Here is a 20,668-nt window from a genome sequence, read left to right as displayed (position 1 = left end):
TCCGTTACCTGTGTTGGAGGCAGGAGTACATACTCTCTCTCTCTCTCTTTCTCTCTCTTGACATCTCCAAGTCAAGAAAAGGGGTAGGGCTGACTTTCCCGTTTTCCTTTACATTTGAAAAAGTGATAGAATTTAACTAGTTTGAAAATTAGACTATTGCAGTATGTTTATGAAATTATTAATGCGATACAAAAGGGTTATTTGGTAAACCATGAGCCTGCAAGCATGGATGGTAAAAATCGGATTATTCTATGAAAGTTATTAAGATTACTTTACTGGATTTATCGTAGTTGATATGCAATGTTATTGCTTGCTAATGGTATAGTGTATATAGGTTGTTTCTAGCAATGTGTGACAATTCTGGCATTTACTATTATTTTTGCTTGATTTATCCAAGTTATCTTAATATTTAACATTATGTGATTTAATCTAATTTTAAATTTATATTAGCATTTAATATTACATCTTAGTTCAGCTGTTCTCAGTTAAACTTTTGCATCTACGGTTATTTCATTTTTATACATCGAAAAAAATTTTTTTTATTTTTCATTTCTGATCAGCATAGGCTGACGTGCACGTACATGAATCACACAAATGAAAACTATTCCTGAATCAAAACAGACAATGAAGTCTAATCAGTTTGCATACCTATCAAAAAGCTCTTGATTTTATTGACCCTTATACCAAAATATGAGAGAAAAGTATTTCAAGATCCTTTAGGATTTTTAAATCATTATGGTCAAAGGAATTATCTTGCATTATAAGAAATATAAATTTTAAAAAAGACATTAAGAGCTCTGAAGTCACTATTCGTCAAATAAATGTGAATGGAGAAGAAAGTTGAATCCATCGAAACGTTCATAGTAAAAAGACTCAAACCCCAAGCAGTTGTCAATGTATTGAAATATAAGTATCTCATATTGAAAAGTTTTCGATCATTACAACTTGTCATGAGTAGTATTTTAGATAAATATTTATCATGAATAAGTATTTTTGTGTACATCCCAAATTCAATGGTATGCCGGCTACTATACGATTGTACGAAAACACACCTATCGTACCTACTTTAAATGTCACTTATACCATGATCAATGAATAATTGCATTCGTATAATAGTCATGTAGCTTTCAAATTTGTTGACTGGTATTATTTAGAAAGATACTGCTGTAATAGTAGATTACGACACTAGGCCGGAAAGTTGGAGTATATGGCTGCGAGGTTATAAGTCGCATGCCATCGACTCAAACTGTCCAGCCGAGTATCGTATAGTACTTTTCTCCCTCCCCTATCTGAAAGTACGTTTTTAATTAATAATACCTGTTCATACAGCATACGCTGATATGTATAGGTATTAAGGATGTATGCGCAACCATTATAAGCTTATGAGCTGATAGCTCGTTGCTCAATTATGCTTGCTGCTGTGCTGCCGTGCATATGTGTGTTGACGCCCGCTGACCTTGCGACGGCCGAGCTGAAAGCGAGGCCTTGCAGGTCAGGGGCGGGCGTCAAAAAGCACATGCATAAGTTAACAAAATGAAAAATGAAGTCATAGAAATAGACACAAAATTACAAAGAAACAATATCTTCAACTATCTCGTAATTCGTAAACATAAAACTCTATAAAATACTTCTGTGACACTAAACTTAGGTTAATTGGTCTCGGCTTGAAACGAGAAAAGTCGTGTTTCGACTGTAAACAAAAGAGACTCTTTCTTGCCAAGCAGACGGACCAGGAGGTACGTTCTTTCGGCTAGGAGAGGAAGAAAATACTATTGTGTTTGACTACATATTTCCGTGTAGCGGAATGTATAAAACTTCAACAAACTGAGAGAATCAGATTGCAAGATTTCGTTTCAAGACATACACATTTTACTTATGAGTCTGCATGAATAGTCACAGCAGAGTGAAAATTCATTGTAGATTAAAAAATAATTTTTGCGGTATAACCTCCATTTCACGTATCATTTTTTTCTTTTTACATTGGAAGTCTAAGAAAAGTGCTTTGGCACTTTCATTCACGTACAGTAATGCATTCTACATTGCATTACTGTACGTGTATCATACAAATAAGGCTAAAAAAAACAGCCAAAAAGATGATCTTGAAATCTCTGCTCTCTAGCTTATCTATAATACTCAGATTTTTTTGCTTCTGCTACAGCAATTCTGTAGTTTTTTTTTTTTTTTGTGGAGGGAGAGTAAATGCATTGAGGCACACCGCAGGGACAGTGGAAGTGTGGGACTCAGTGGATTTTTTTTATTAGATCACCCACACCCACTAAAACCCCTCCCATGCCGCGTGGCTTTTGTTCCACCCCAGAACAGCGTTAGCATTACTTCGAGATGGAGCCACCAGGGAGAACATTGTATCTCACAGCATTAGCGAAAAAACTCGCCACCAGTTGCTAGAGGTGCCAATCCTCTCGAGTCCTGAAAAGGACTCGGGGTCCCTCAGGACTGGCACCTATGTCTAGCACTTCTTTGTCCGCTGCTCTCTTACCTTTTAGCCTTGATCACCTTTGACGGCCTACTCAGGGACCCCTGCTTCCTGCGCAGGAGCTCTCTCATCTTCTTTCTTACGCCAAATCGACAGACCCGACGAAGCCATCCACTGTCCTCCATCCCTCTTCGGTGCGTAACATCTCAGAGATGATGGTTTTGGGAGCGGGTGCCACAACGAGCCCGTCTATCAGCTACTGGCACTCACGGTACCATCTCTCACACATGAAAATCGTATGTTCGACGGTATCATCCAACGCAAGGCAGCAAGTGCATCTGGGTGATGCTATCACCGTCATGCGATGGAGATAGGCATTAAACTGACCATGCCCGGAGAGGAACAGGGTGAGATAGTAATTTACCTCTCCGTGTCCTCTCTCCACCCACGGCCGCAGGTGCAGGATCAACCGATGCATCCACCTACCCACACCAGACTGACTCTACTCCTGTTGCCACGTCGTCAACGTTTTCTTCCACCTGTCGCTATCACTTTCGTCGCCGAAGCCCAGGAACTTTCTTCGCCGCTCCAACGCAAGCAACACAACGGGAATCGTTCGTGCTATTACCATAGCGGCAGCAGAGGATACTGTGCAATAGGCGCACGCGATCCTCAGCGATCCAATGCGCTGCACCGAAGTAAGGCGCTCCCGGATATCTTCTCACTAGCGCATCTGCCCACATCTCCACGCCGTACAGCAGGATCGAGTTTGAGACCGACGTAAGAAGCCGTCTTTTGGCTTCTTGTGAACCCCCAACGTTCGGCATTAACCATGAAAGTACGCCGGAAACCCTAGTAGCTTTGTCAGATGCTCTCCTGATGTGCTCCCAGAAGGTGAGCCGTGAATCGATCCACACTCCTAGGTAGCGCACTACCGGACTCGCGCAGATTACCTCACCCGCAACGTTCAGGCAGAAGTTCCCCCCGAACCATCCCTGCCTGATAAGAAAGGCCATCTCCGTCTTTTCAATCACCAGCTCGAAACCGTGATCCCAAAGCCACTCACACACTATCGCGACCACCCACCGTATTTTGCGCTCGGCCTCCCCTCGGGATCTCGATATGACGTGCAGTGCTATGTTATCCGGGGGTCAAGCCCGTCAGCTTGACCTCTGGAGGCATTTCAAGCTGCAAAAATTCGTCATAGACCAGGTTCAGACACCTCTCTCTCGGTTCGTCTTTTGTATCGTACCGGAGTACTCGGTCTTGAAGATAACTGTCCAGGATCCTTCTCAAGTAGTCCAGTACATTCCAGCGCCTTAAGGTCCTCATTATGTCAGACCATTTTGCCAAGTTAAAGGCATTCTTGACGTCAAGCGTCTCCAGAACACAGATGCTCCTCGGCTTATGAAAGGGTTTCGATGCCTCCTTAACCGACTCATGAACCTCAGCCACAGCCATAACCGTTCAACACCCCTTTCGAAACCCATACTGATTTTCCGAGAGGCTGACCTCTCCTCTTAAGCGAGTTCTTCTCAGCCTCTCAAGCATTTTTCCACAATTGTCCAACATACCTAAGGGTCGGAATGACGATGGGACCAAGGGGGGAGGTTTGCCCTTGTCCAAAAGAACAAGCCTTTGGATCTTTCAACGCTCGCTGAACAGTCTTGCGCGTAGACACGCATTAAACAAATCCAACAAAACGTTCGGCTTTTCCACAGCTATGACCTTAAGGACTTCAGACGGCACCCTGGGTCAGGGGCCTTTCGATCTGGCGTTTCCGATATCACCGACCTCAATTCATCAAGGGTAAAGAGAGGCACTTGGTCTATACTTATATCCTCACGTCTCCTATCGGGATGCTCTGGAAAGAGGCAGGACACCACCCTCTCCAAAAAGGAAGGTTCCATCGGCGGCGTCGAGTCCAAGCCGCACAGTCTTTTTAACGCGATCCGCTAGCCCAGGCCCCGATGAGTTTGCGCCAGCATCGGTTCTTGCTTACCTTGATCGCGCCTCCCCACGCAAGTTTGCGATTTCTTCGGTCCACCACTAGCACAAACGTTGACCCTTTCTGGCAGACCTTTTGGGCATATACGCATCGCACCATTCCTTGACCCGTATCATAGTGCCGCTCACGAGTGCTTCGACCTCTGCTGTATTTATGATCTTGCTTAAATCAACAGGAGGGAGCGCACTTACCATGGCTTCCTGCAGCAAATCTCGATTAAGTTTTGCCACATTCCACCCGGTAACGCGCCTTCGGATTACTTCTCGCGAGCTTTCTCTACAGTTCTCATTTAACACGAAGCTGACACACTGGTGATAAATAGCCGTATAGTCCTCCAGGACTTGCCAGTCAGACACCCACGCCGCCATTTGTGATGACACCAGCGTAAGATCGATGATCGTGCCCCGGTTACCCGGCCGCCTGTACGTTGCTGAACTACTAGAGTTCATGACTATGAGATCTAGCCTTGTGGCCATCTCTAGCACCGCCCGCCCCCTGGAGTCGGTTCTCAGCTCCCCCCAAGCGATGGCCTTGGAGTTGAAGTCGATGGCCAGGACTACGTTACCGCTTTCCCCACACACGCGAACAGCATCCTCGAGTTCGGCAAGCCACCCTCTAAAAACGCCAATCGGAATGTTAGGGGAAGTATAGCAACGCCCATAGTATACACTCCCACACCTGATCCACACGAAACCATCTCCACCTCCGGTGTCGGATATGGAGAGCCTGTCGCTGCGGATCAGGATGGCCGCGCATTTCGTCCCGTCGCAGTACCAGCCCTGGTTCGGTAACGTGCGGGATAGCTCATTTACAAAAGCAAGTCCACACCCCGGGCACGTGTAAGCTGGTCCAGCAGATTTTTCGTGAGTACGGCCCTATCAAGGTTTAGGTAAATCTTGACAGCAATTCTGTAGTGCTACTGCATTAAGAAGCCTGTAATATTAATTACCGCACCAGCATACGAAGTCTTTTATCCCTATCGAAGATAAATCCAAAAAGCACGTTATTACCATTAAAGCACCGACAAAATCCTACTGGTATTAACATCATGTATTATAAACCACTGAACAGAAAAATGCTTTTTTTTTAAGGACAAAAAAAAATTATGAATATATTATGCCTGACTTTATTTGAAACTGTTTAAAAAATATCGATTTGGAGCTCAGAGTCGCTTGAAATGCTTTAAAACGTAAGAATAACATGATATAAATTTGTTTCCTGAAATTTAGAGTCGAAGTAGAGTACTCTGGGAAAAGTTTCTGTCTGCAAATGTGTGTATGTATGTCATTAGTCATATTTCAAGGTGCACTCGAACGATTTCAATAAGCGTTCACACATTTTTTTATTTTCTGGGTACCTGCGACTGCTGACAAAAAATATGAAACTAAACATTTAAAAAATTACATTTGTGAGTGTAAGAAGACATATGTATACAATCAGTGATATTTAATGACTAGCAGCCCCCCGTCTCGGCTTCGCCCGTGACTTACTAAATGAAACACCGTAGTGTGTTGACATGTAACGTGAATTTCAGTTGGAAATTTTACATATATTCCTGACACTCCTGAGAACTAAAATCTTCTTATGAAAAATATATTTGTTCAGAATCCATACAGTTTATTGGGTCAAATAATAAACTGTAAAAAGTGAAAAAATATAATTATGCTGAAAAGAACTGTGTGTTCCTTATGCCATAAAATAACAGTTGGGCATAAGGGGCCATTGATTTGCAGTTTCTTCCGTATAGTTTACGAAAAAGGCTATTTTTTGAAGTTGTTAAGATTTAAAATACCTAAAAAATATATACTGAAAAAAATTTTTTTTCTCTTATCTTACAACTGCATTACCAGATCTGGAGCTTTATCTCTACATTTTTTATCGCCACAAAAATACAAATACATTTTCTACTTATTAAAAAAACTAAAAGATTTAAAAAAATACTGTGAGGGTACAATGAAAAGCTGATCTTTCACGTAATGGATTTTTTGTTTGTCGATTTTGACGCTGTTGTTCCAATCTCGATAAATTTTCTCTGCGTCAGTTTTTTGACGCCTAAGTAAAATTGCATTTATTGGATACATTTGAAGTTTTTTTTCCAATCCACCCTCTTGCGACTTTTGGTATGCTTAAAATTTTTGTGACCCCTAAAGGCTGTTTTCTGTCAACTTTGTTAAGTTCTAATATATTTGTTGGCAAGATAGTTCGACGTCTGATGGCCCTAAAAAAGACCGGTGAGCTTCTTAAGTCAACTCTTTCTTGACTGCAGTTAACAGCAATTGTGACTGCCTGGACACCTCAGGGTGATCTTCTCTGGCCTGCTGTCGAAGACCCAGACTGATCCGGAGAAAAATTACAAAGTCCGAAGCTTTGGGGCTAGTTGTAGTGCTCATTTCCAACGTTTCCCGGTATAACGTTGAAGACGTTGGTGTCTAAAGCACCTTTTTTATTTGCAGATTCAGTTGTTTTGGTGATCTTAGATGGGGATATTGGTTAGTGATACTTGTCCAGTGAAGGCTGTCCCGTTGGCTTAATTTTTTTTTCTTTCACAGCTGTTATAGGTTTGCCCAGCGCAAACCTTGGAGAGGATCAGGTTTTCCTGGTTGAATGCTTAGAGTCAAGAGGGTAATATAGGGTTGTCGGTCACCGGGTTTTCCAGCCTTGCGACGAACAACTCCGCAGGTGACGTCTGCCAGTGAATAGCTGACTTGGTTTAATAGTGCCCGTCTTTAGTTAATATAGTCTTTTAGTCGACCAATCGCTTCCGGAAATCGTAATAAAAATGTATTTGTTGGCAAGGTAGTTTACACTTAGGTGTCCCCTAAAAAGAACCGGTGAAATTGATGGTTAAGTAGGGAAAGTAAATACTTATAATGGCCCTAAAAAGCGCCAGTGGTGAAACTTCCAGGCTATTCTTTATTATTATTCCTGATGATGAAGAGCTGGCTACGGGTAGCTTGATTCTTACGCTGGGAGTCTCTATGTACGGAGGCTGTGATGGAGGTAGATACGCTGCTGTTCAAGCATATTTCGTCTTCGGGTTGTTCCCCGGATAACCAACTGCTCATCGTTAGACGGGAACATGTGGGTAAGCGCGTTGGGGATGCGATGACTAAGAAGGTAGCCATTGTGACTGCCCGTGCTTCTCAGAGCTGTTTTCCCTGGCTCACATTTGTAGCAAAAAATTCTCTGACTATACCAGGCGGGATGGTGGGACTGCCACACAACTCTCAAGAGTTGGTGCAGATTGTGCTCTGGCTAGATATGTCTTCTGGTATTGTGCCGGAGACGTCATCGGTTGGAATGACTTTATTTTCGATCGCACTCGTCGAGATTTAGGGTGAATGGAAACGTAGGTCCCTTTCCCCTTAGAGAAGAGTGTCGTCCGTAACCGGGATATCCAGCTGCAGGACTATAATCTCCATTGTCTATGCAGCTCGTTTAACTGCCGAAGCACGATTGCATCAGTTACCAAGATGCTCTGGCCTATTTTAACCACACTTATTTAATTCTGTTGCAGGTAGCCTTGATTTTATGTCGACGCCACCTAGCGGATTTTACTGAACTAAAGTGAAAAGCTGGTGTATTTTTGCAAAACTTTGAGCTCATTTATTGCTATAATTATTTAATTTTTTAAGATAAAAACTATACTAAAACCATCTAGGAAGTATCATGAATCAGTGTGCAAAATTTTAGCAAAATCGGTTCAGTAGTTTTCGCGGTTAGCGATTACAACGGTCTTAGCGAATTTGCTTTATATATTAGTAAGATTTTATTAGTGTATTTTGGTAAAAGTAGCACATTATCTATGTATTCTGGGCATGACTACTACATGATGAAATTATAATTTATATTTTTTTTTTTATTTAGATTTTATCAATTTGGGTTTTGGATGTCCTATAATCAAAAAATTTTCAGAACAAAAACTTAGTTATTGTGTAGAAAATGCAATAAAGAAGTAGTTAAAAATTAGTTATTTTTAAGATTTAAAATTGAAAATAACTTGTAAAATAGGTTGGCTCGATAAAAAATAAGAGTTATAGAAAAAAAAGAAATGGCTTTGTGCTAATAATTTAGTAGCAATTTTTAAGTCAACACGTATACAACTGTCGAAAATTAAAATCAGTCTGAGTATTTACAAGTCATAAGACAAGTAATTTTTTTTTCTTCCTTTGTTATGAAAAAATTACTTTTTATACACCGTACGATAGCACCTCATCAGTAGATACATGTATAATCTTACGTTACAAAGTTTTGAGGATTTGACTAGTAGCAAGGCCCTCTTGCCTTGTCCCTTGACCCTCCTTGTAAAACAGAAGTGTTCTTATTTTATTTAATTTTTTCTCTCAATAGCGTGACAAACTGCAAAAAAGTTGTTAAAATTGCCACATTAACTCAGTTTGGCTCCAAATAATTATTATGGGTAAGGTTTTACTCGTGTCCCTGGTAAAAATTTTAGCAATTCTGCGAGTAAACTAAGTAGTTCTTACCAATTTTAGTTCACCAGCTTCTACTGACCTTACTGGTGATTAGATGATAAACTCGGTAACAATAGCGTAATACCTCAGTAGTGAATACATACGCAACACACATATAATTTGCACGATCTAACCTCACACTGTGTGCTTACTGAACGTAAAAAAACCTATTAGTTACATTTACACTGTTAATCAAGCCAAGATTAGGCAATCGTGATTCTCAAAAGTAATCAATTATTCAGTTTACGAAATTATTGACAATTTGTACTCTGCTTGAAAGTTGTTACTACACTGTTACAGGTTAAGTTTTAAGTTGTAGAGCAGTGGATTGGGGGAGGGAGTGAGATAGATAGAGCGACTATGTGAGCAGACGGCACCATGTCTTGCAGAGAAATTATGTTGGTGGTGCTAAACTTGTTGAGGTGCCTAAACCTGTAATTTTAATAAGTATATAAATAAAATGTAAACTGCTGTCACGAATACACAGAGTCGACTGCACTCACTTCCCTTATGGTTTCTTCTGCGCTTACAAGTTAGTAAATTTAATCATCTTTTATTAGCAACCAACCAACATTTACCATATCATATAATACAGTACTCCACACAAATATTACAATTATATTTGAAATAATGTTTACCTCTCATGTATCAAGTGCAAAATATATGATGTTTTATGTTTCAGGTGTCGATTAAAACGGTGGAGGGATGATCTGCCACCAACTTCTGTGATCATTACTTTTCACAATGAAGCTCGATCAACTCTTCTGAGAACAATTGTGAGGTAATGTTAAATCAAATTTTAATCTAAAAATAAAGTTGTTAATTACCTTTGGTATCATTCGATTACATGAAACTCGATGTAGTTGTGATCACTTACTCATAGATCAGAGTAAAAAAGCTTTTCCTTACTTTGGATACTTTTTCCCTTTGTTTACTTTGCCCCTAGTAGGATAAATAGTTGGCATCTGAGCCATTTCATTGAACAGTTAACGATAAATTAAAACTAAAAAATAAATAAGAATAAAAAGGTATGGTTCATTAGTTTTGCACATTTTAAAAATTAGAATAAAAAGTTGTGATAGAGAGGACATTTATAACAATATTTTCCAAAAATAATGATGCCATAAAACTATCTTAAATATATTAGAAGTCCTCCACGAACGGAAAAAGTAATATTAAACGGCGTAAAAATAATTGAAAAAGTAAAACGTATTGAAACTATTTACACAACTAAAACAAGACAAAAAAAATATTAAAAAAGTGTAAAAAACTGAAAATATAAGAGGTATTAAAAGTATTTGCACACACACACATACATACGAGATGCTCCAGTATTAGCGGAAGACAACTCGATACTTTAACTATGCGCATGAAGACAACTAAAACTTCAGTGGCGTCTATGGACAGCTTCAGTATACCATTTCTCCATCAACTTAACGCTTAAATCTTACTATTTACTTCAGCACATTTTGTAAAATCATAGGTTTAATTTGATATAATCAAGCTTTAGATTCTATACAAATCGCTATCTACTTTTTATAATAGAATTTCATTTAAAAAAGAGTCTTACGTAGTATATATATTTAAACGCTACCTCTGCATCCATGTCAAGGACGTTTTTCATCCAGCAGGCAGCGCTACTAGCGGATTTATACTCCAAGTAAAAAACTTTTTTTTTAATAAGCATTATGTCAGTGCACTTATTAGGCACAATACTGGACCTTTATGGCCACAGTACAAGTATCTGAAGCACATATCATTTAACATGTTTATTATATTATTTAAGTATCTATAAATTTCAACTTCTCATTATTTCATTCACAAAATCTCGTCCTTCTGTCAACTCAAACGTATTTCAATTATTTTCCAAATTCTCACTTCTGCGGTGTGTCACATGTGACACAACTTCACTGTTTTTTAAATAAGTATAGATTATAAATGAGTAATTATGGGTAATTTGTAGATAATTCAAATTCTCTACATCAATAATTACGTACTTTTAATTAGTCAGCTATATTATCAATAGCTATTTTATGAGAAAAACAAGTACTGCTGCGACCTAATTTTATCTTATCCAATAATTAATTGAGCCTACATTTGGTGACATAATTTGCAGCTTTGGTAGACAAAAACAAGAAAAGAGAATCAGACAGTTTAAGTATGAAATTATTTTGCGTTTTTTTACCGTATACTATAAGTTAGAAAATGAATGAATTAAAGTAATTTACATGATGTTAAATAAAATAGGCATTAATACAAGCTATTATGAATATATAATCTAATTGATAAGGTAGGTAACAAGTAGTTTTTGGACCTCCTTTGATAACAACCTGTATACCCAAGCTAAATCGATAACCTGTGGTATAATTAATCATACATAAGTAATTAATAATTTTGGTTGCGGTAAATTGAAGAATTGGTGAATAAAAATACAAGTAACGCGCACATCGCTTCGATGATTTTTGTAAGCAATAAGTAATAATTGACTGTATAAGTTAGGCAAAGTGAGGTTGTTAAATAAATGTCTCTTGAAATATTTGGACTTTGCTAATTTATAAAAAGAGAGAGATGATAAAAACAGTTAAATGAAAAATACATTAGGTTGTTTGAATGAGCTTCGTTACAAAATAATCAATCTACTCATTACGTTAAAAATATAGTGATTCAATTTTTATTATGAGTAATAATAATTTAAAGTTTTTTTCAATCCATTATTTTCTATTTTTACTCTCAACTCGTGAGGTAGTTCATACAAGTCAGTGGATTTTAAACGTCAAACACACTAATTTTACTTCATTTGAACATTGTGCCTTTATAGCACAGTAAAAAATGGGATTGGCATTAGCAACATTTTCACCTTTTACGTATTTGTGCAAATCTTAACCCATGTAATTAATTAAATCAGCTAAACAAATTTAAAAAAAAAACCCAAAATGGTATTCTCTAAAAAGTTATAATATCCCAGTAAAATTTATCTTTCAACAAAAATGGAAGGTTAGACAAGCTTACAGGAAAAAAAGGTAACTAATAATTTTCACAATTATGTGCTTTTCCTTGTGTTATCTTTAAAAAAAAAATATCACTATCCTTATGTATTATAACATATTGTAACATAAAATACATTATTAAATAAACAAGCGGTCCCACATCCAGCTTCACCCGATTTACCGAGTGGATCACCGTAGTACGTGAACACGTCATTCTAATTAAAAAAATTTTTGTTTGGGATCCCTCAAGTTTTAGTTGAATAATGAGCTATAAGTAAGATTTTTTAAATATTATGATGCTGAAAAGTACCGTTTGTTTCTTATGACGTACTAGCAGCCCCCCGTCTCGGCTTCGCCCGAGACTTACTAAATAAAACACCGTAGTGTGTTGACATGTAATGTGAAACATTTTCAGTTAGAAATTTTACACATATTCCTAATACATCTCAGAGCAAAAATCTTCTTATTAAAAACATATTTTTTCGGAATCCATATAGTTTATTTGGTTAAATAATGAGGTGTAAGAATTCAAAAAAATTATTATGCTGAAAAGTACCGTGCGTTTTTTATACCATAAAATAATCGGTGGCCATAAAAAGCCGTTGATTTACAGTTTTTCCCGTGTAATTTACGAAAACGACTATTTTTAAAAGCTGTTATAATTTTAAACCCCCAAAAAATTTATATTAAAAAAAAATTTTTTTTCTCATATCTCACAACTTTATTACCAGGGCAACAAAGTCCTGGACCTTAAACCCTACATTTTTATTGCTACAAAAACACAAATACATTTTCTACTCATTAAAAAATCTGAAGTAGGATCTTTAAAGATTTCAGAGATTGCTGTGAGGGTACAATGAAAAGCTGATCTCTCACGTAATGGACTCTTTAGTTTCCAATTTTGACGCTGCTGTTTCAATCTCGATAAATTTTCTGCGTCAGTTTCTTGACGCCTAAGTAAAATTGTATTTATTAGATACACTTGAAGTTTTTCTTCCGATTCACCCTCTTGCGACTTTTGGCATGCTTAAAATTTTTGTGACCCCTAAAGTGTGTTTTCTGTCAACTTTGTTAAGTTCTAATATATTTGTTGGCAAGGTAGTTCGACGTCCGATGGCCCTAAAGAAGACCGGTGAGCTTTTTAAGTTAACTCTTTTTTGACTGCAGTTAACAGCAATTGTGACCTGGATACCTCAGGGTGATCTTCTCTGGCTTACTGTTGAAGACCCAGACTGATTGGGAGAAAAATTACAAAGTCCGAAGCTTTGGAGCTAGTTGTAGTGCTCTCTCCCAACGTCTCCCGGTATAACGTCGAAGACGTTGGTGTCTAAAGCACCTTTTTTCTTTGTAGATTCAGTTGTTTTGATGATCTTAGATGGGAAGATTGGTTAGTGATACTTGTCCAGTGGAGGCTGTCCCGTTGGCTCAAGTTTTTTTTCCTACGTAGCTGTTATAGGTTTGCCCAACGCAGACTTTTGAGAGGATCAGTGATTCCTGGTTGAATGCTTAGAGTCGAGAGGGTAATATAGGGTCGTTGGTCACCGGGTTTTCCAGCCTTGCGAAGAACAACTCCACAAGTGACGTCTGCTAGTGAATGGCTGACTTGGTTTAATAGTGCCCGTCTTTAGTTAATATAGTCTTTTAGTCGACGAATCGCTTCCAGAAATGGTAATAAAAATGTATTTGTTGGCAAGGTAGTTTACACTTATTTGGATCCTAAAAAGAACCAATGAAATTGATGGTTAAGTAGGGAACGTAAATACTTTTAATGGCCCTTAAAAGCGCCAGTGGTGAAACTTCCAGGCTATTCTTATTCCTGATGATGAAGAGCTGGCTACGGTTGCTTGATTCTTACCCTGGGAGTCTCAATATACGGAGACTGTGATGGAGGGAGGTACGCTGCTGACCAAAGAATATGTCGTCTCGGGTCGTTCCCCGGATAACCAACCGCTCATCCTTAGACGGGAACATGTGGGTAAGCGCATTGGGGACGCGACGATCAAGAAGGTAGCCGTTGTGGCTGCCCATGCCCCTCAGAGCTCAGAGCTGTTTTCTTCCCTTGCTTACATTTGAAGCCACAAATTGTCTAACTGCACCAGGTGGGATGGTGGAACTCCCTCACAACTCTGATGAGTTGGAGCAGATTGTGCTCTGGCTAGATATGTCTCCTGGTATTGTGGCAGAGACGGCATCGGTTGTAATTAATTTTTTTTTTTTTTGATCGCACTCGTCGAGATTCAGGGTGAATGGACACGTAGGTTCCTTCTTCTTAGAGAAGAGTGTCGTCCGTAACCGGGATACCCAGCTGCAAGACTATTATCAGCATTCTCTGTACAGCTCGCTGAATTGCCGAAACTCGACTTGAACACTATGGAGACGCTCCAGCGTTTCATAACCACACTTATTTACTAATGTTGCAGGTAGCTTTGATTTTATGTCCACGCCACCTAGTGGATTTTACTGAACTAAAGTGAAAAGCTGGCATATGTTTGCAAAACTTTGAGCTCATTTATTGCTATTGTTATTACATTTTTTAAGATAAAAACTATACTAAAACCATCTATGAAGTATCATGAATCAGTGTGCAAAATTTCAACAAAATCGGTTCAGTAGTTTTCGCGGTTAGCGATTACAACGGTTTTAGCGCTTCTGCTTTATATATTAGTAAGAAAATAGTTGTTGGGCCTGAAAGGCCATTGATTTGCACTTTCTAACGTTATAATACATGTCAAGAGCTATTTGTCAAAATAGTAAAGATTGAAAACTGACAAAAAATATATATATTATTAAAAAATTTTTTTTGCAATTTAAAAACTTCATTACCAGAGCTACAAAGTCCTGAAGCCTTATCTCTTTATTATTGATCGCCACAATAAATACAAATACATATTATTCTACGTGCTTAAAAAGCTGAAGGATTCAACTGATTACTGTCATGGTTATAATAGGAAGCTAATTCGTCAATTTTGACGATGCTGATTTAATCTTGATAAATTTTCTGCGTCAGTTTATAAATTTCTAAAATTGTGTACATTTGAAGCATTTAAAGTTTTCCTTTTAATACGCCCTTTTGTGATTGCAGGCATTGTTATAATTTTTATGACCTCTGAGGGCTATATTTTCTCTTTTTTATTAATTGTATTATATTTGTTGGTAAGGTAGTTTGACATTTGATTACCCTAAGCAAGGATCAGTTTGCTAAACTCTTTTTTGACTGAAGTTTTCAACAAACGTGACTGCCTGGATACTTTAGGGTGGTCTTCTTTAGTGCTTTTTCCCAATGTCTTCTGGGGTTCCACCGGATAAGTTGGTGTCCAAAGCACCTTATTTTTTCAGAGCTCAGTCATTTTGGTAATCAGAGGTGGAAAGATTGGTTCATGACGCTTGCCTGTTGAGAACTATTGAGAATATTCCTGTACCACGTGACATGGTGATATATATATATGTATATCACTGAGAGGAAAAGTAGTACAGGCTTTATGGAAGACATTAGGTTTTTATTGTTTTTCGTGGTGAAAAAAGTGTTGAATACAAAAAGTTATTGGATTACATATTTTTAGTAGAGTTAGGTTGTTATGTTTTTCATACGATAAAATTGTTTATTAAGGCCTTAAACAGCTTTTTGAAGGTACGAAGTATAGTTAACCCTACATTGAGCTACTCGTTTCTGCTGCTGCTGCTGTCGCTGTTGCGCCTGCTCAGAGGTAAACGAGTAGCTTGATGATAGGTTAAACTGTACTTCGTACTTTGAAAAAGAAATTTTTGGCCTTAATAAGCAATTTTCTTTGATAAAAGAAATATTAACTTACCTCTGGTAATGTTAAAAATATAAATTTGAATAACTGTATGTGTTGAACACTGTTTCTACCACGAAAAAAAATAAAAACCTAATGTCTTCCATAAGGCCTGTACTACTTTTCTTCTCAGTGTGATGTATATATAGGCATGTCACGTAGTACAAGCATATTTCCAATATCCCACTTGCTCAAGTTCATTTCTCCTTTATACTTTCACTGTCATATTCACCCAGTGCAGACCTTGGAGAGGATTGGTGATTCCTGGTTGAGTGCGTGGAGTTAAAAGGGTAATGCATGGTCGTTGGTAGCTGGGGTGATACTTCTAGTCATTCCTTATTATTATTTTCAATGATGGAAAGTCAGCTGAGGGTTACTTGACTTTTATTCTCGGAGTCTTTGCCTACAGACATCATGCTGGAGGAATGTACGCAGCTTGCCGAAAAATATCTCTTTTTCAGGTCTTTCCCTGGATAACCAACCGCTCACTGTTGGTCCGAGAAGTAAGCCTGGAGACTACCTTCTCTGTAGGTATGTTATGAGGACAAGCCACTAAGGAGGATGCTGATAAAATTTTCAGCGGATGTGGCTGCCCGTACTCCTTAGGGTTGTTTTCCCTGGCTTGTTGATGTAGCGAAACGTTCTCTGGTAGCAGAAGGTTAATTGGAAGAATGGCCACGAAACCTTAAAGTGTTGGAGCAGATTCTGTTTTGGCTCGACGTCTTCAGATACAACGCTGGAGACAATGGCGTTCAGAACGCCTATTTTTTTGTGGCACTCGATGACTTTGGCGGTTTATGATGGAATTCGACGTAAGTCGCTTGTCCATTGGAGAAAAGTGACGTTGGTAGCCGGGTTACCCAGCTGCATGACTCTGATCTTTATGTACTGCCAGTGAACTGCTATGATAATCGATCATTTATTTGGAGATATTATAACCAGACCCACTTACTTCGATTGCAGGTGGCATCGATTTCACTTCTACACCATCTAGTGAATCTTACTAAACGAAAGTCAAAAGCTAGCATGTTTCTTCAAAACTTAGAGCCTATTAATTGCTGTTTTTATCAATTTTTTCAAGATAAAAACCATACAAAACTATCTAAGAAGTGTGAAAAATCAGTTTGCGAAATTCCAGCGAAGTCGGTTGAATAGTTTTCGCGGCTAGCGATTGCAATGATTTTTAGAACTTTTCTTTACATATTATTGAGATTTCAAGTCGTTAAAACATTCAGGATGCAAAATTATGATATTCTATGTTTCTATTTCATACAATAGCTTTGCGTATAAGTGATTTATACTGAAAAACTGAAAGTAGTTTTATAAGATACAACTTCTGACTTGCAAAGTTATAAAATTGATTTTATAATTTCACGTTTTTTTTATATTATAGTGGGTTTTATACGTACAAAAACCTATGGAAAAGTTCTAACTTCTCCCGCAAATTTGTTGTACTACAATTGTGTTTTTTAAATAAGTATCCCTTCTGCCGAAATTTGTGATAATATAAACATAAAAAATTGTTCTTGTATTGATAGGCTAATAAGAAGAAATCGATGTTACGAGTTGAAATAGGTATACTGCCAAATATCATGAATGATGAATCAAACGATATGCGGTAGCCAGGCTCTACTTTTTTATTTTTTAGTGAAAGAGTACTTTGAACTTAAGTATGTGCAGAAGTTGTAATTATTACCTTTGAAATTAACATTTTTACGGACAGCTAAAAAATATTTATCGTCAATTTTGTAATGATGTTCACATTTGCTTTCTGATGTAAATGGCCATATTGTTTTCATAATTCTACCTTCATATACTCTTTCAAATTCAGATGATTAATTAGAATACATTAACATTTAAAAAGTGCATGTAAGTACTATCAAACAGTTTTTTTATTTACAGTTTACATTTCTGACACTTTCAAGATGCATAATTTATACGCTTCTTATGATTCATGCCTCATTGTGTACAGTTCCTAATCAAAAATGTCTTGCAAAATTTAACATATAATATTGCAATAACCTCCTTATTGCTTATGTAATGAAGGTTTGAAGGTTAAATGCAAAATTAAAAAAAAGACCCAGGCAAGTTATGTTATAAGTATGTAATAAAGTTACCGCATATCGTTTGATTCACCATACATAATATTTGGCAGTAAACTTATTTCAACTCGTAAGATCGATTTCTTCTTAGTAACCAAATAATACAAGAACAATTTTTTGTTTATTATGTTAAGTGATTTTAAGTGAAAATGGAATAGATTTGGTATAATCAATCGGTTGAAGAAGTTAAACTTTTTTCAAAAGTTTTTGTACATAAAACCTCACTGCAATATAAAAAACTTGACGTTTAAAAATCAACTTCATATAACTTTGCACCTCAGAAATTGTATCTCATAAAACCGTTTCCAGTTTTCTAGTATCAATATGCAAGGCTTTTGTATGAAATATACAAAAGGACATCATAACTTTGAATTCCGGGTCCCTGGTAGAATCGTTACTACATAAACTGGCTAGAAACTCGTCAAAATGTTATAAGCCCGTTTACGCATGTACGTTGGCGAGTTTTAGCCAGGTTATGTAGTAATTTTCTACCAGGGGTGTTTGAACAGTTTGCAATTTATTTAATAACGTATTGTTTATGATATGTATTGATACATAATAGTAGTAATAATTTTTAGAACGAAATTCTTTATGTCGCGTTACTCGGGGGGCTGGAATTTTAAGACCGACAGATTTTTTTTTTTTCGAAACGAAAGTGGTTTCACCCAAAGTCTCTTCCTTTCAAGTTTCCCCCCCTACCCCGTTCCCCTCACCTACTGTTCTCCATACACTTCCCCTCTCCCCACTATATATATATATCTGCCAACCGTGCCGTGTTACTCTTCTGCACACCTTTCCCCACCATTCCCTTTTCACACTCCCAAGCAATTAATTTTCAAACTAATTACAATTTTATTTTCCCACAATAACTGTTATGTCACTTTGAATTTTTTAGAAAGAAGTTCTTGATGTCGCGTTACTCGGGGGGCTGGAATTTTAAAACCGACAGATTTTTTTTTTTGAATCAGAAATCTCTTCCTCTCCAGTCTCCCCCCTTACCCCGTCCCCCTCACCAACTGTTCTTTACACACTTCCCCTCTCCGCACTATATATGTATATCTGTCAACCGTGCCGTGTTACTCTTCTCCACACCTTCACCCACCATTCCCCCTCACACTCCCAAGCAATTAATTTTTTAACAAATTTTAATTTTATTTTTCCACAGTAATTTTTCTTGGACTTTAAATTTTTTTTTCTTTTACAATTCTAAAAAAAAAAAAAAAAAAAAAAAAAAAAAAAACATTTTCCAAAAAAGAGATTTGAACCCTCGACATTCTGCATGTCGAGTCCTGTACCTTACCCGCTCTGCTACGAGCGCTGCCGACTAATGAAACTCGGTTTATCGTGTGGTTCGTAACTATAATATTCCATTTTTATATGCATTCACTGATACTACATTTAATTCATAATAAATAATGTATTTGTTTTCCTAATGATACATCTGAAAAAAAAAAAAAAAAAAAAAAAAATTTAATTAGCATAAATATAGTTATGTAAATTAAATATAATAAGGCGCGTTATTACGCATTAAATATTTGTATTTTATGCATTTGATGCATAGTATACCGACCGATTTTCATTAAACCTGAGGTTTTTTTGGCATTACAGTAATGCTAATAATTACTGTTATAAATAAAAAAAAGTAATGAAATTAAATATGAAAAAAAAAGAAACGAAATATAAAAAAATAAAATATGAAAAAAAATAATAATGAAATTAAATGAAATTTGAACAAATAAAATAATATATTAAAAAATAATGAAATGAAATATGAAAAAAGAAATTAAATAAAGGAAATACAAAAGAATGAATATAAATAGAAAAATATAAAAAAAAGAAATAAAGGAAATATAAAAGAATGAAAAAAAAAGTAATGAAATTAAATATGAAAAAAAAGAATGATATATGAAAAAAAAGGGAATGAAAAAAAAAGATTCAATATGAAAATAAGAAAGAAATTAAATAAAGAAAATACAAAAAAATGAAAAAAATGTAATAAAATGAAATATAAAAAAAAATAAAACAAGAAAAAAAAAAATAAGTAAAACAAGAAATAAAGAAAAAAAAAAAAAAAAAACAACAAACCAGGGGGGATGAATGGGTCATGGGACCCACGGTAAGAACGAAGTTCTTTAAACATGACATGAGTGTAAAGCACAATTTCTCAAGTAACAAGGGGGTTGCCAGACCCGTAGAAAGAACGAAGCTCTATAAACGTTAATACTGCATTTATGTAGTTCACTAAACAAAAACTTGAAAAACGAATAAAAAATAAAAATAAAAAAAATAGTTCAGTACTCACGATGCTAGAACTTCGTGAGAACGTCGTGCATGAATACAGTACTCACGAAGTTCAACCATCGTGAGTACTGAACTATTTTTTTTATTTTTATTTTTTATTCGTTTTTCAAGTTTTTGTTTAGTGAACTACATGAATGCAGTACTAACGTTTATAGAGCTTCGTTTTTTCTACGGGTCTGGCAACCCCCTTGTTACCTGAGAAATTGTGCTTTACACTCATGTCATGTTTAAAGAACTTCGTTCTTACCGTGGGTCCCATGACCCATTCATCCCCCCTGGTTTGTTGTTTTTATAGTATCCTCCATTAATAAAAAAGTCTAAGATCATTATTGCGCTAAAGACTCCTTATACTTTTTATCAATTCAGACTAATTAGTTGCCATGAACCGTCATTTCCGTAGCTATAAATCTCTTTGGATTTAGATGATATACTGTTCAGAATTTATGATATTTCAGCTTGATTGAATTCAAATTATCCCGTGTCTGGTTAGTTACGAGTGGTTATGAGCCAATTCCAAAGCGACTCATTGTATTTTGGCGTCCAATCAAGCTATTGTAATTTAAAGTG

General features: G+C 36.8%; 1 protein-coding gene across 1 annotated transcript in view; it reads left to right on the top strand.

Annotated features, from left to right (window-relative positions):
- LOC106640451 (polypeptide N-acetylgalactosaminyltransferase 2-like) overlaps positions 1-20,668 on the top strand; it is a 294,122-nt gene that overhangs the window by 142,085 nt on the left and 131,369 nt on the right. The window contains exon 4 of the mRNA XM_089589846.1: positions 9,600-9,698. Within this exon, the coding sequence (XP_089445972.1) occupies positions 9,600-9,698 (99 nt within the window). The remainder of the gene's footprint in view (positions 1-9,599; positions 9,699-20,668) is intronic.

Source organism: Copidosoma floridanum, unplaced genomic scaffold (assembly GCF_036245765.1).
Source record: "Copidosoma floridanum isolate Cflo_tuat_1 unplaced genomic scaffold, Cflo_Japanese_pri ptg000001l, whole genome shotgun sequence".
Lineage (NCBI taxonomy): Eukaryota > Metazoa > Arthropoda > Insecta > Hymenoptera > Encyrtidae > Copidosoma > Copidosoma floridanum.
This window is presented reverse-complemented; position numbering and strand designations above follow the sequence as displayed.